The sequence below is a fragment of the Clytia hemisphaerica genome, unplaced genomic scaffold (genome assembly GCF_902728285.1).
Source record: "Clytia hemisphaerica strain Z4C2 unplaced genomic scaffold, Clytia hemisphaerica genome assembly, whole genome shotgun sequence".
NCBI lineage: Eukaryota > Metazoa > Cnidaria > Hydrozoa > Leptothecata > Clytiidae > Clytia > Clytia hemisphaerica.
This window is the reverse complement of record NW_027104101.1, coordinates 3,447,663-3,464,168: the sequence shown is the minus strand read 5'-3', so window position 1 is coordinate 3,464,168 and position 16,506 is coordinate 3,447,663. Positions and strand designations below refer to the sequence as shown.

Genomic DNA, 16,506 nt, shown 5'->3' with positions numbered 1-16,506 from the left:
TAGCCAAATCAAAGCCTGGGCGTCCCCGTCCCAGAAAATCACAGATACATAACTCGCCATGATTAAAATAGACAGGGCGAAATGTGGGCCGTCTAAATCCAAGTCAACACTTATAATAAAACCAAAAGTATATGATACATGTATAAAAATGAAACGTCATTCGAACATGTTTTTTCCTATCCACCTATCCACGATTTAGGATAATATAGTAAGTATAGATTGGAATTAGATAGTATAGGCCGATTCATAAATTACGTCGCGAACATCACTTGCCTCGTATTCAAACAATTACTATGGTGATTATGTTTCTTGAGACATTACTCATTAATTGATTTTTTATGAATAGGAAATGTTTTAATAAAATCCGCTGGGAGTTAATTACCATGGCAATAATTTCAAAACGAGGCGAATGATGTTCGTAACGTAATCTATGAAAAGTTCTATTTTCTAAAGTCATTATTTTTTTGACTGTCAATTTCTATTACCTACCAAATTGAAATTCCACACGTCAGCAAACGTTGTAGGTCAATTCATGAGCTTCAGTTCATTGATTTCACACTACCCATTTTTTCTTCACTAAAGTTCTTCAAAACATTCAATATTTGTTCACAATCACGAACTTGAGCTTTTCTCATCATAGTATACCGGTTTTTCCAAGTCGAAGCACTATCTATCTGTCGACAATTATCATCGATTGATTTCAATAACTCTTTTTGGAGATCCTCTAAAAGACGTCCTTTTACTTTCTGGCAATTCATATCCAGTTTAGAGAACTTTTCACCGAAATCTAACGCGTAATTCGATTCAGCTTTATTAGATTCTGCTTGAGACACACAAACGAAGAGCGCTGTGATCGCATTTCCGACGAGGCTTCCAGAAAGCAAGAATAAGAGATCTGTGACGTATGCCCGAAAGTTGAATTTCCTGTTCTGTTTCTTTTGTATTGCAATATCATTGAGACAACGTTGGAGTTCTGTGTAACTGAAGTTTGTAGACATCCCCATGATTGCTAGATGGTTCCATTCACCGTTGGGCAGCTTCATGGAGGTGTCTGAATGTGCCTAATATAAAAGGCAAAATATTGGAGTTAAATAAGAGAAAATGAAAAGATTTTTCCGGCAAATCCAACATTTCAGTTTGGTCACCCTGTCTGGTTAGTATTTTACGAACCGATCAGTATTTTTACCAAAAATACTGAACTTTCTCGTCAGAAATTATGGTTATTATATCAACTGTTGAACGTGCTAACCGCACTGGCTCAATTTCAGTATCTTTTAAATTACTTGTAGGCCCAATTGTAAACACAACGCCCTTTAACTGAAAATTACAAAAAAAAAAACAGAACAAACAAGCTATATGCTGAATGGACCTACCTGATGATGAAAGTTAGATAGCAATGCGAAAAGAAAAATGAAAAAAAATCAGTCAGAAAATATAGCGCTTAGCGAAAATACACAACACAATAAATTCATCATGATTGTTGATGGGGGGAGAGGGAAGGATTGTAGGGAAAAAATAAATAGGAAGTTCTGGTCGCCAAAATCAGTTTTATTGACAATTGAATCATGCTTGATGGTGAGCATTGTTATCAATAATGTTTTTGTGTGAAAAACATAGAAATATAAGGAAAAAATCCAATGAAAATCTGCAAAAATAAAGAAATTCAAGAAATACCGTCTTTCCGGCGAAAATAGGTTGTTCCGGCGACTTTTAAAATTTTTCCGGCTTCAAAAATCAATTTTATTGAAAATTGAAACATGCTTGATGATGGGCATTGCTATTAATAATGTTTTTGAATGAAAAAACAACCAATTATATGGAAAAAGTCCAATGAAAATCCAGAAAAACGGCGATTTCCGGCATATTTCCGGAAATATTTCCATTTTTCTCAAAAATCGGACTAGGCCATGTTTTGGGCATTGTTATTACGCATCTTTGAGCAAAAAATCAGAAAAAAACTAATGATGAAATCTCGAGAAAATGCCGAAAAACCAGTTTTTCCGGCATATTTCCGCCATTTTCGGCCGGAAATTTTTTTTTTTCGAAAATCGGGCTCCGTCACATTTTGGGCATTGCCATTTTGCACCTTTGTGCCAAAAATCAGAAAAAACTAATGAGCCAATCTCGAGAAAAGCTGGTAACAGACGAACGGACGGACGAACGAACGAACGAACATACACAGGTTAATTCATAGGACCTCCACCGGGGCACCCAGAGGTAGGTCCAAAAACCAGATATATAGCCAAGGAACAAGTGTGCAAAATATCAAAGTTTTCCAAAGTTTTTAGCCTCGTTTTGAGGCTAAAACTCGTGACCAAGCCCCTAAAAATCAAAATATTTCCTTTTATCATACAATACAAATCCGTTTGCGAATAAGTTAATAATAGTTTTTATACCTTGTCAAGTTTTTCAGATCCTGCCAAATCACAAAATTGAAATCGTGTTTTGAACACCATTTTAGTACTGACGTCATATCGCCACAACTTCAGCGCGACCAAACAGTGTGAGCGTGATGACGTATCATTTAGTAACGTGCCTTCCGTGTTTCGTGACGCGATTGCAGCAAATACTCTGGTGACGAAATCAAAAGAAGAGAATTATCTTCATTCTAAGAGATAAACAAATCATTATCACTTCAATTGATGGCTTGTGGTTTACATTCATGCGAAACTTTTCCAATCTTATTATCATCATGCATACACCCCTTCACATATACGTCTTTAAGCACAAAGTTGACCATTTTTAACACATAACATACTTGACAAGGCCTCACTTTTTTCAAATAAAAAGTTCTTTTATTAAATAATCACTGTAGCTTCATTTTTGAGGCAAAATCGAAATTTTCTCCCGCCTGGGCCAACTTTGGTTTCGCCTCGTTTTCACAGATATCATATTCTTTTACACACTAGATAGGCTAACTGTGCTTACAGATTCTTTGTGAAATTATGTCCAGCTTTTAAGTCGATTAGTCCTCTTATTTGTCTTCTATCTTACCCGAGATTTTCAAACGTTCAAATTTCAAAACATTCGAATCTAACTGTTGACGAGCAGAATTGAAATCAAGATGGCAGATTAGTCAGCTCTAAAACTGGACACACTTCTTATACATAGAAAGACCGATCCAGTCAAGTAGTTAGAGATTAGTGATGTTTTTGCTACCCCTGATTAACAAAGAAGACATGGAATTGGTACCTTAAGATATCATCATAGGTTTTGATTTCATATTCATTCTGTCCATACAACCTTGGTGGTTTCTCGTCTCTGTTCAAGATGATGCCAAGGGAACCAGAGCCGTTCGCAAACGAATAATCTCTCTTCTCAGACTGTCAAAAAGAAAGATGGAGAAGTTTTACAAAGATCCTGATAGTCAGATCATGTTCAAACGTAACGACATAGTCAGAGTGCCTTCGGAAATTTCTCCACCATTTTGACCCCGATTGTCCGTATAAAAAAACCGGGTCTGGAAGCCTTTCGTCCCATTGTTTCTTACTTGATTTTGAGTTGAGAAATTAGTTTGTTTTGCTCACTTTTTGATCACGTGATTAAATATTAAACCAACCCCAAGTGGTTACTTGGTAACGTGATCAATAACAAAAAAAAAAGCTAACAAAAAGTTGAAACATAAGCTTCCAGACCAGTGTAATTCATATAAGGACTCCAAGAAAAAAAGGAGCAGTTCCGTTTCGATAAAAATAAGGGATCGAGAAACCGAAGAACAAATACAGTATAGTCTACAGCTCCAGGTTTTTAGGCCTTACTCTTGAAAAGTAGGAGGTTTTACGCTCGAAACGAAGGAAGATATGACGTAGCCTAATACAGTATGGCTATTTATTTCACATGTTTATGTTTGTTTTGGACACGTGATCTTATTTGTTTTGTAGTTTATACAATGTTTAAACTTTTCAACATCCAATAAGCAAATTCGATGAAATCCAAATAAATACAAACCTTATAGACTGGAGTCATTTATAATGTGTGTAATCAGTAGTATAGGCGTTATATGATAATACGATTATTGTTACAGGTTTTAGTTTGTATAAACGCCTGGAAGAATCCGGTGTTCCGGCCTTATAGAATCCCCGGCTAGCTAAGCAGAAACTTGCGTAGCGAGAAAACAATTTATCAAGCAACAACAAACTCTTAAAACAAAATCAACTCAAATGAAGAATTTTTAACAAACAAATCCACACTCATTTATTTTTTCGAAGAATCTTTTTTGAGCGGGAAAAAATTTTAATTGCAATATTGACACTTTTCTTTTGTTTGGAGTTAGTGCCCAAAGGTCTTAAGTCTAGCGTTAAAACTCAGAGTTAAAACTCTACCCTTCGAACCTACTTTAGAGCACTTACAAATCGATTGTGGTTTCAAAACTTCCCGTTGGATTTCCCTTTTGTGTCAAGTATTTTGTCACTGATTGTAGATTACAAACCTTATTAAACATATCCTCATTTCCCATATGGCAAAGTTCCACAGCTGAGCACGTCAACGCGTAAATATTCGATGATGATGATTGTGATTCAGTTGTATTGCATTCATGTACTTTTCGAAAGATCTCCAAAATTCCACGAGGGAACAATCCATAAGTTTGATGGGTTTCGTAACTGTACTCTCCGCTGAAAATAATGAATAATTAAAACTTTTGCTTGATCCAGAAAATTTATCAATTACACAAACAGACTGTAAACAACTGTAATTTTTATTGCATTCATGTACTTTTTGAAAGATCTCCAAAATTCCACGAGGGAACAATCCATAAGTTTGATGGGTTTCGTAAACTGTACTCTCCGCTGAAAATAAAGATCAATTAAAACTTTTGCTTGATCCAGGAAATTTTCCAATTACACAAACAGACTGTAAACAACTGTAATTCTTACCGACAATCAGCCATTTTTTCTAGAAATGACAGAAAGAGAGTATGTACAGGTGATCTAGCCCTTCCTCCTTAGCACAAACATTTTAAAAATATTTCCCCTTTGTCGCACAGTTTTGTCCCTTTTTTTTCTGTGGTTGAAATTGATTATGTTGATTAGAAACGGTTAACAGGTTTTGGTTTTGGTTGAAGATTGTTTATAAAACTGAATTTAGCGCAACCATTCTATATAATATTCAACTTCGGGATGCATGTTTTGATTAATCAAGTCAATCTAACAGCAAACTTCAGAAATGGAAAGTGTATCAATGATAGTGAAGCGATGGCAAAATCTTATCATGATATATAAATCAGTCCCTCCCATTGGATAAAATCATAATTTCTGTACTCTATTAAAAATACTTTCATTTTAACACTATCCCATAAAATTAATTTGTTTAAACAAAACCAGAATCAAACTTACCGGGCAGCACGTTTCATGCAACCAGGTGGTCCAAACATAGTGTGTGTTTTTCCCGTCCCTGTCTGTCCGTATGCAATCACGTTCACGTTGTACCCTAACAAACAAATTAGAAAACTTTTACACTAAATGGAAAATCAAAAGACAATCACAACACGACACAGCACGATGTAATATGATAGACAATCATTCATCAAGACCCATTGATGTCATTTCTTGGTAGTTATAATCTATTGATATTTAGCAGTATTTTTTTGGATACCTTGAAAGAAGTCATCAATACATTTTGGCATGAAGTTATCAAATAATTCATCTTGTTTCATACGAGGAGGGATAATCATGCTTGGATAACTGTATTTCTTGCGGTCTCGAACTGAAACATGGTCCTATTAAAAAAAGAAGACTGAAGGTTATGAAAGGGATACAGTAATAAATTATTAAAAAATGAAAAAAATAAACCTACCAGACAACAAGACAATTAACTGTCCCGGAAAAGTAGGTCTGTAAGACTTTTTAAATATGCCAGTAAAAAAAAAAGCTTTCCTTGAGAAAATGCAAAGGTAATTCTCCTTGAGAAATACAAAGGTAGTTTTCCCAGGTGGGGGGGGGGGCACGCAGTTACTACAAGACAGTATGACACTTACTACCGTGGTGGTACTGTATTATGAAAACAGTTACTACACAGTGTAGTAACTGCTGTTTGGGGGTGGTGCCAAACACTAACGCTAGCACTTTTGGTGTAGTAAGTGCTTATATTTTAATTCTTTTTAAAGAACTTTCAAAATTTTTCACCAAAAATGAATTTTTTTGTGAAAAAATTCTTTGTTAAAAAAAATATTTTTGTTATAAATGGACGAAAAAAAATTTGAAATTTTTCTCAGACCCAACTTTGAAATTATGCTTTCCCTAATTATCATTAAAATGTTCTCAACAGCTGTTAACCAAGTAAATTAAAAGAAAATCTAGCACAAAAATGGCTTTAGGTTGAAAAATAATCGCAATTTAGGGTAATTTCGAGCATGTTTTTGATGATATCACTCAAAAACAGGGGTGGTACCTGGAAATCTTTTCTGAAAACAGTTACTACCAAGGTGTAGTAACTGCAAAGGGTGGTGGTCCTGAAAAAAAGTGTTGAAAAAGCACTTACTACACATCATGTCTTGTAGTAACTGCGTGCCCCCCTGGTTTTCCTTGAGAAATACAAAAATAATTTTCCTTTAGAAATAGAAGAGTAATTTTCCTTGAGAAATACAAAAAAGTAATTTTACTTGAGAATACCAAAAGATTTTCTTTGAGAATAACATAGGCAATTTTCCTTGAGAAATACAACGGTAATTTTCTTGAAAAATACTACATAAGTAGTTTTCAAAGTGAAATTGAAATTGAAAAACTTTTAAAAGTGTTGAGGGTAGAAAGCCCTGGGGGCTACCAAAAAAATTTATGAATCTTTTGGGGGACTTAAAACTCAGAGGGAACCTAATTTCTGCGACCTAAACCCAGTCTGACGTTATGTTAAAATTTCCTGGAAAAAAAATATAAAGAGCATTCAGAACATCATTTCTATCAGTTTCTATGAGAACAAAAACATAATTTGTCTTGCAAAAAACATTTATTTCTTGAGATATCAGGAAAGTGATTTTCCTTTAGAATTATAAAGATATGTTTTTTATTGAAAAATAAATTCCCTTGTGTAAGATGTATCTTACACACAGGGGTTATATTCCCAGAAATATAATGAAGATCACTTCCTCTGCAACTGGGAATCATTTTCCTGAAAAACCAATACTGGAACAAAATAAAAACACAAAAAACCTTTGAGAAGTCTATGATTGACTTTCCTGTGGCGGAACTTGTTTCCACCCCTCCTCCACCAGCACCTAAAGGTTTGATACGAACCACACCAAACCTTTGCTTTGAACTGTCATTCTTATTACAAACGTGTGTTGTCATCATATAGTTTTTTTTGAGTTCCTTAAAAATGGAATGATTTCATTAGTGGTTATAAAAATTTACTAGGAGGGGGAGGAATCTTTTTTTAAACTGTTGATGTCAAACAATTCAGAGTGTATCAATCAAAAAATTACTTGAGGAATTTAAATTTAAATCATTTTCCTTGAAAAATATAATATCATTTTCCTTGAGTAATAACAGGAAGGTAATTTTCCTTACAGCATGAACATTTTTTTAGAACAAAAACAAGAATACTTTTGGGCGATTTGCGCTAAATCTGTACTGTGTCCCGTTCAAAATCATAAAAAATAAAGTTACCTTTACCTTTGATTACCTTTGATGTGTTTCAGCAAATTCTCTGCTCACTCAACCCGTGGGGTCCGGTGTTTGACCATTTCGACAATTGAATTCGAGTCAGCCATCCTGTAAGGGAGATAGGCAGGGAGCAGTGGCAGGTCGGGAACATCTTGCAGAAATTGATCAAGTTGTTTTTTGAAGGAATTTTTGGAACATTTGGTCATGTCACGTATTTTTCTTGGTAACACATTGAATAGTCTTGGACCGGTGTCTGAAAGGCAGCTCTTCCAAATGTTCTTGTTCGTTGTATTCACTGGTTTGAGGTGGCATTTTCTTCCCAGGCGTTGGTTTGTATATGAATAAATACCGCCTTCCCCTTCACCATAGTTGAAATTTGGCACCAGTTGTTCGATTATACACCATGTATATATAATTTGGTATCTTTCGCGTCTTCTCTCGAGACTGTACATATTGAGGTGTTTGAGCTTCTCCCAATAATTCAAATTGGGTGGAAGTTGGATCCCTTTTATTAAGGATTTTTGCAGATACTCCAGTTCTTGCATCAGGGATCGCTTTGTAGGAGACCATAGCTGGGAGCAGTATTCCAGATGTTGAAGTACCAATGTCTTCCAAAGAGTGATCATTACTGATTTATCTCTGGACTTGAAGGTTCTGTATATCCAGGCACTTATACCCTTGACTCTGTCAGTGATCGTTTGAATGTGCATTTCATAAGACAGGTTGTTTGAGAGCAGGATGCCCAGGTCTTTCACTGCACTTTTTATTTCGATTGGCTGCTGTACGTCTGATTTGTAGACTGAGTGTACTTTCAGTTGTTCATTTTTTCCGTATGCAATGTGTTCAAACTTTTTTCCATTGAGCTCCATATTGTTGATGGATGTCCAGTTATAGACAATGTCTAGATCGTCTTGAAGCAGACTCATATCTGCAGCGCAAGATATTGCCTTCATAAGTCTTGTGTCGTCAGCAAAAGATGAGAGGATGGAATGTTTAATCTTTTCGTTTATGTCACTGATCATTACCAGAAACAAGAGGGGGCCCAGAACTGAGCCTTGTGGAACTCCGCTTGTAACTTTCGCTTCATCTGATAGGAACGTGTTTATGGAAACTTTTTGGTATCTCTCAGTAAGGAAGGATTGTATCCAGTTCAATAGTTGTCCTTTGATTCCATTGATTTTTAGCTTGTGTAGCAAGATGTGATGGTCCACCTTATCAAAGGCCTTGCTGAAGTCAAGGTAGATTACATCAACATTTTCATTGTTTTGTAGGTGAGATATCAGTCTTTCTACATGAGCCAATAGTTGACTCAAGCAAGATCGCCCTGGTCTGAAACCATGTTGTGTTGGATTGTATAGGTTGTTTTCTTCAAGGTGGATTTGCAATTTCTCTCTGACTATTTTCTAAAATATTTTAGTGGTAATTGATGTCAGGGCAACAGGCCGATAATTCTCTGGTAAACCTTGATCTCCTTTCTTGAATATTGGTGTAATGTGGCTTGTTTTGAGAATTTCAGGTGTGATTCCTTTGTCAAAGTTGTTTTGCCATATCATCTTAAGTGGCTTAGAAAGTGATTTCTTGCACATTTTGAAAAACTTTGCTGGCAAGCCATCTGGTCCAGCTGACGAGTTGGCTGGAATAGTGTCAATTTGTTGGATGAAATCATCTTCTGTGAAAGTAATGTGCTCAAGGGTTGAGGAGTCTTTTGTCTCATTTGAATTCAGAAAACTGTAGTCTGTTTTGGGAGTGGTAAATACTGAACAGTATTGTTTTTGTAAGATGTTTGCCATCTCTTGCGAGTCAGTTGTTAATTTGTTGGTGGTTGGATTTTTCAGTGGGCCAACTTTAGGTTTAGTTTTTGTGAATCTTTTTGCATAGGAGTAGAAGTATTTAGGATTGCTTTTGATTTTCAGTGAGGCATCCAGCTCTGCTTTATCGCGTTCATTTTTGTGGGATTGCTGTAGCATCAGTTCAATGTCAATTAGTTTCTGATTTGTTTTATTGGTTTTGAAATTCTTTTTGGAGAGTCTTTTACGTTTTCTCATAAGAATACGACGATCTCTTGGAATCTTTGAAAAATTTTTGGAGGTTTTCTCTTTGGCAAATGCTTTTTCACAATCAGAAGACATTTTTCAAGGAAGTTGGCATATTGACGATTTGGGTCATATAGATTTGTGTCCAGTTCTTGAGGCCAATTAATCTCTGTTAATTCTTTGTTAATAATTTCCCAGTCAATTTTATCACTTTGGAAGTTGTAGAGGTCAAATTTGCTTATTAAGTTACGTTCTTCAGTTTCTCCGAATTGATTATCAAAATTCAGATGTGTTGTAACATCTACAACAAGATGATCTGAATAAATAGTAGGTGAGCATGTGTAATTAAATACAGTGTCTGTGTTGTTTGTGAATAGAAAGTCTAAAATATTACCATTAGGAAGTTCATTCTATGATGGCCTATCTTGAAGTGAAGGTGGTTGAACAAAATGTTTTTGGAATATTGATGGAACTGACTGTAAGGGTCTGATTTTAGAGACCTGATTTTGGGCTGAACGTACGGTCGTTTTTAAAATCGAGTGCCCCCCTCTGGGTTATATTCCACAATAAACTGATACTTTTTATAAAGTGATACTTTTATGGACCTACCTGGTTATGCATTTAACACATATTATATAATTGATATCTACGTGAGTGTGACCATTAAACAATCATTCAGAACACAAATAGTGACGATCTATTAAAATTAGTCGTTTATTTCTTATAAAAAAACTTTTAGAAGTTACCATAATTTCATAAATATTCTTTTATATTCAAGACTTTGCGAGCAAAAAAACATATCTCATCAAAAAATCCAGTAATTTGGCTGAGAACATTATTGTATGCTTATTAATAGTGATTCATAGATAAAGATGCATTTTTTGAGCTGAAAATTCTTTTTTTACAAAAATCTGCTTGAGCCATCTTTTATCTACTTTCAAGCAAAAAATCAGAAAAAAACAATGATTCAACAACCTAGAACAGTGTTAAATTTCGTTTCCGCGCAAATTCGTCACATTTTGTCTCGATTACCTCATAACTACGGAACTTATCCTTAGAGGCAATCGAGCAAGAACAATAGAAAAAATCTTTATTTGGCTCTGTAGAAAAATTGCAAAATAGAAACTTGCTTAAAATCACAATACTGATTCTTTACCCCAAAACGAAACTTTTCTATTTTGTAAATCTTTCTTACACTTCCCCATACGTAAAATATAGAGTACTTTCGTTTTCCCCCCAAACTTGCGAGGGAAAAATGTTAATACCGCGTGTTGTCCTCGCGGACTTTCCCAGCGTAATTTATTTGTGAGATGTCATAATGTTATTGTTCTCTTCTCAGATTATTACTGACGGCACTTCAATCGCTTACGGGATTGGACAATGTTTGACAATAGATCGTGACGTATACAACAATTTGATGACGCGCGACGAATGAAAGTTCATTTTGGGTGGCTTGATAACACTTGTAATTTCTTTATTTTTCTAGTGAATTTTGTTTGTTCGTTTTAGGAGAAGGACTATACGGTAAAAAATAAGGTTTTATACTATTATTTTTTAATTTGATATTTTAAATGCCTATTTTTAAGAAAAATTGGTAACCAGACGATCTCAATCGAACGGAATCTACGATCGAACCAGTTGAACCAAATTGAACGCAATCGACCGATTGAAATTCGATTGTCGAACGTCAAAATTCTGGGTAATATTTGATTGGTTCGATTGTTGTTCGACTGGTTCGATCGTAGATTCCGTTCGGTTGAGATCGTCTGGCTTTATTCTTGCAGCTTTCCAACATACAAGCTCTCAAACATCACAAGTCGAATGAAATTAAATTCGATTTCCCGTAGAAATTATGTGATGAACAATCCGGGGTTCAATGAATCAACAATTGAACGCAATCTAACGCAATCGAACATCAATCGAACGCAATCGAACGCAATCGAATAGCAATTGAATCTGAAAATTGCGGTAAGGCGATGGGAATTTGATGTTCTGTTTACCTTCGCGTTTCAAAAAATATTTGATGCGGCAAAATTTCATTATTCATTATTCATTATTCCTACCTAGTGCTTCCAATCTCCAACGAAGTTGAATTCCACCGTGAAATCGAGCTGCTTTCACTTTCGGAATCAAAATGACATGCGCGAAAATTCGAACGCGTTCGAGATGCGTCTAAAACGCAAATTTCTAAAACGCCCTTGATGCCGCCATCTGCTTAAAAAAATGCCCGCCCCATTCGCAGACGTGATTGGAACCATGTTTTTTACTCGAGGCGCACATTTTGTTAGCGAAGATGTTATTTTTGATTCACTTTGAGTGTTTTGGATAGCTTGGCACAGGAAAAGAAGAAAATAATGAACTTTTTTGAGCGGCGGCTCAAGAGCATGCGGGCGGTCGACGGTAAACAGAACATCAAATTCCCATCGCCTAATATTCGATTGAGATTTGATTGCATTCGACAATCGAATTTCAATCGGTCGATTGCGGTCGATTTGGTTCGACTGGTTCGATCGTCGATTTCGTTCGATTGAGATCACTCTGGTTGTAAGTGGGCGGAAAAATAAAAACACCTTTGTTTTGAACGCCCTCGGGACTGCAAAAATCTCGGGATTCTGGGACTTCTTTTGAGACGGGGGTTAGACATGAAAACAAAGAGCTAAGTAGAATCAACTTAATTTCAAACTTTAAATACAGTGTGTAAAGTATTTTTGTTTGTTATCATTTCGTTATAAGTCTAAAATTCCGACACCCTTCTTTACAGTGAAGCTGGAACTTCGATTTTTGAGGATTACGATTTTACCAGTTTTTTAGCGATTTTTGCCTCGCTAGCCCAAATCTCGCAACCTCTTTACCTTTAAGGAAGATCGAAATTAGAGTTTTTCAGCGTTCCGAAAAAAACGCATAGCAGAAATTTTTTCATCTTCACAGGATCGATTCTCAACAACAAAATACATCTTTTGGTCTTTGGGTTTGTCTCTGACGTTTTTTCTTCAAAGAATATCAATCACTTTCCTTTTCCCCTTGAGCGCGTGAGAAAAAAATGACTAGCTCGTTTTCGTGCGGGCGAATAAAGATGAGGCGGCAATCTTGCACTGAGGGTGAATTACTTAGTTTTCGCCCTATTTTGCGCCCATGATGGAATGGTCCAAACATGGGGTAGTTCAAATGATAAACTATGTCGTTCTGTAGGTAAGTGTTTATTTTCTGAGAGATAAAAATAGTACATTTGAATATTATTAACTTATTTATTAAAGTATTTTTGAGCGCAAATTTAAATATACGGTTAAATAAAAAACGAATGATAACAGTTCTGTTTATTCCTCAAACCCCCAGGAAAAGTTTTTTTGCTGACTTAGCTATTTTACAAATCTCGGAAAAGAACTCCCATAGGAATTCCGATACCTAACCCGATTGGTTAATTTTGGAACGGCTTCAAGAAAGTCATAATGGCAGATAATTTTAAAAGTTTCTGAGGGAATGTGTGTAATTTATCGATGTTGATGGCTTGTTGATTCTTTAAAGAAAAAAGATAACAGGTATAGCTTTTTCTAATCCTGGAATATCGAGGTTCCAGCTACACTGCTTTAGAGAGCCCCCCCCAGCGGTTTGCGTGATGGCGTGATTGGGACTTTTTTCTTGCGTGATGGCGTGATTAGAGATTTTTTTTGGCGTGATGGCGTGATCAAGATTTTGGCGTGATGCGTGATAGGGCAAAAATTTGAGGCGTGATGCGTGATTCGGGCTATTTTTCGCTATTTTTTGCGTGATGACAAATTTCAGCGATTTTCGTGATGCGTGATGGAGAATTTTTTTTTGCGTGATGGTGTGATTAGGGGTGCCGCTGGGGGGGCCTCTTTAGAGAAAGGAATAATATGAAAGCTTGAATCACTGATTAAAAAAAGGATTCTTCCTCTCTAACCACTAAAAGCAATGAAAAACAGTTTCAACCTTTCTATAAATTTCAGCTGATAAAAAAAGGGGTGTCGGAATTAGAGGAGGAGGGGTGTAGACCAAGTTTAAGGTACTAGACCACTGAATCAAGTTCTGAAGAGAAATGAATGAGAATTGAAAGCTTGAAAGAAAATTAACCTTGCAGCCCCAGCGAGCCTAAATCAACCAGAATCAATCAACGAACCAACCAACCAAGAATGAAATTGAAGAACCAACCAAAAAGTTCTTCATCCACCAATCAGCGAGCTAAACGCAGCGAGCGCCATGAGTGAGGTTAATGTTTCATCTAAATAAAACACTAGGGAGGTAATAAAACAAGAAATGAGGGTACGTAAGCTTAATATTATTACCTCCATAATTTTTATATTGAACACCCAGAGAATCAAATATGCACGGATATTCCATTCAAAATGGTAGGCAGAGCAATGAGTGATATTGCATGCAATATATACAATTTCCTTTTAAAGTTAAACATCCAACTTCAAACTTATTGTCAGTTTATCTTTTAACCCTTCACCATTTATTTGGGTATGATTGGTATGTTCAAACTATGTGTGAGTATCTTTAGTTTTTGTGGTAGGTCAACAGTAAGAGTACATTCTGTAATCTCATGGTTGATTGAAATTCGATTGACGTTTTTGCTTACGTTAATTTGTAATTTCCCGCGAACTTGTAATTTCCCTCCTAGCTTTTGTAATTTCCCTCCTAGATTTTGTAATTTCCCGCTAAAGTGAAATTTTCATCGTTTGGAAATTCATCACCTTTTTCGACTTTCTTACTAACTTCAACAGGGGGGGTTAAAAAGCAGTTAATCCAAAACTAGCGACTCCAGAAGTCATGCAACTTTCGTTGACGGCAAACCAAATGTTTCATTTTTCCGTGAACTTTGAACCCTTCGAACTTTTTTTCTATGTATGCTAAAGCGATCCGGTTTTTACTAAATGAAAGCCCGTGATCTTAGCTTTCCAGCAGTATATAGGACTGTGGACACGGGCTAGACGGCAAATTGGTAAAATGCCGAACGTTTTGCAACATTTTGAAAATTGTTTGTCGACGGGAGAAAAAAAATTTCCAACTATCGATGAACAAATGTGTCTGGAAACGGAGGAAAATGTATTTGAAGACTGAAACTTTGTATGGTTATCAGAAAAAGGGTGAGGAATTCAAAAATCACAATCGCTAATTCTAAATCTTTCATTTTCATGTAGTTTTTTTCACTTTTTTGCTTCTTTTGCATGGGAATGTCCCAAAAAAAAGTTTTCATTTCTGCCGAAATGGATTTTCTTTTCATTTGGGGTTTCTCCTTTCAGAAAAACTTATTCTTTATTCATAAGTTTTTGTTCCTCCATTTCCAGAGGCCCCTTGAAAATGGATCCTACCACCTTTTTTGACTCATTTCAACCTTTTTCAAGCTAATTTTCTTCAAAAACAAAAATAAAACAATGCAATGTCTTCTTTTTTCAAATATTTTTATATAATGATATTCTAACACCATCAAAGAATTCTCCCTCCAAATTTCAGGTCTCTAGCTACACTAGAAATAGAGATATGCAAAATTGAAGAAGCATGACTGGAAAATTTCTTTTTTTTCTTTTTTGACACATTTTTCGAATTTTTCCAAGCTATTTTCCTAACCTTTTTTTTGACATTTTTAGTCAAATTTTTGACACTAAAATTTGAATATCTTTACAACCACTTATCCTCTGGAGGCCTATGACCCCTTATTTTCTTTCTTTTTCAAAGCTCTACAAGATAAGATAGGTTTTTACAAATAAATTAAAATTCTTCTGGAGTTGCTACCAAAACACTATGCCTGTTTTGACCGTGGTGATCCATTTTCAAATTTTGAAAAATATAGTTAATCCAAGAGTGGATTAACTGCCAAAGGGGTGGTCTCTGAAAGAATTCTGGGAAAAAAAAGTGGACTAACTGCATTTTCTGTCATTCTGTAAAATTCATTTATTCTGATTCATGCTCGCTTTTGTCTCTTTTTCTGTCTTTAAAACGTCAAACTGCATCAAAGTCTTGCTTTAACTTTCTCCTGCTTTGTTTACAAATTCTGTTTTCACTAATTTTCAAGCTGTTATAAAATCGGGTGATTCGCCCCTTTTTTTGTAATCAAAAATCCAATTAAAACAGATTAAAAATGGTAGACAATTTGCGAAATATATTTCAGTTGGAACAGCCTGCTTGCCAGCTTGTATAACCTTTTTATTTAAATGGTTTGTTTTAAACCAGCACACGCAGAGTAAAGTGTTAGCCGTCACCCGACGTCACACCCGCCGAGGAGTAGATAGTAAAAGGGAGCCTAACTATAGACTGAATTAATCCCGCCCAAAGAATGAAAAATTGCCACTCGAGACCGATCAAAACACCGAGTAGAGTGATGTTGAACGTACATCAAAAGCCCTTTGGACGGTGGTAGAGGGTAATAAGCTTGAATTCTAAGCCGAAAAAACGAAATATTACCACTTATCAATAATCGAAGCTTGAAAAATCGCATATTTCATGTTTGGTGACGTCATTTGGGACCTAAGTGACGTCATCGAAAATTGATGAATATTGTTCACTTCACTGAAATGAATTAATTATTTACCCAAAAGATTCTCTAGTGTCTAGATGATTTCCGATCCAATGAGGGGTCATCCATTGCTTTAAATCCTTCTCAAACTCGAGATATTGTATTTTTCAGGATTTGATGACGTCATCGGACCCAAAATGCCTCATGATTCGAATATATTTACTTTCGAAAGTTTCTTTATACCAACTCTTACCCCTCCCAACTTATTCTCCATTAAATTTCCGATCCAATGAGGGGTCAACCATCTCCTAACTCCTTTCCAATCTCGAGATATAGCATTTTTCCGGTTTTGATCGAGGGGCAAATCACTCAAAAAATGGTGTACAAGATTTATGATTTATTTTTT

General features: G+C 35.7%; 1 protein-coding gene across 2 annotated transcripts; it reads right to left on the bottom strand.

Moving 5' to 3' along the window:
• Window positions 1-344: 344 nt before the first annotated feature.
• LOC136813111 (kinesin-like protein KIFC3) lies at window positions 345-13,806 on the bottom strand. Of its 2 annotated transcripts, none has more exons than XM_067069634.1 (7): window positions 13,718-13,806; window positions 5,593-5,716; window positions 5,334-5,427; window positions 4,430-4,613; window positions 3,193-3,323; window positions 2,397-2,571; window positions 345-1,061 (listed from the first exon to the last, which is right to left on the bottom strand). In XM_067069634.1, the coding sequence occupies exons 2-7, from the start codon at window positions 5,669-5,671 to the stop codon at window positions 540-542; spliced, it is 1,185 nt and encodes a 394-aa protein (XP_066925735.1). In that variant the 5' UTR covers window positions 5,672-5,716; window positions 13,718-13,806; the 3' UTR covers window positions 345-539. The 2 variants fall into 2 exon arrangements, with proteins under 2 accessions (XP_066925735.1, XP_066925734.1); XM_067069633.1 differs by lacking the exon at window positions 13,718-13,806 and adding an exon at window positions 7,143-7,384.
• Window positions 13,807-16,506: the final 2,700 nt, after the last annotated feature.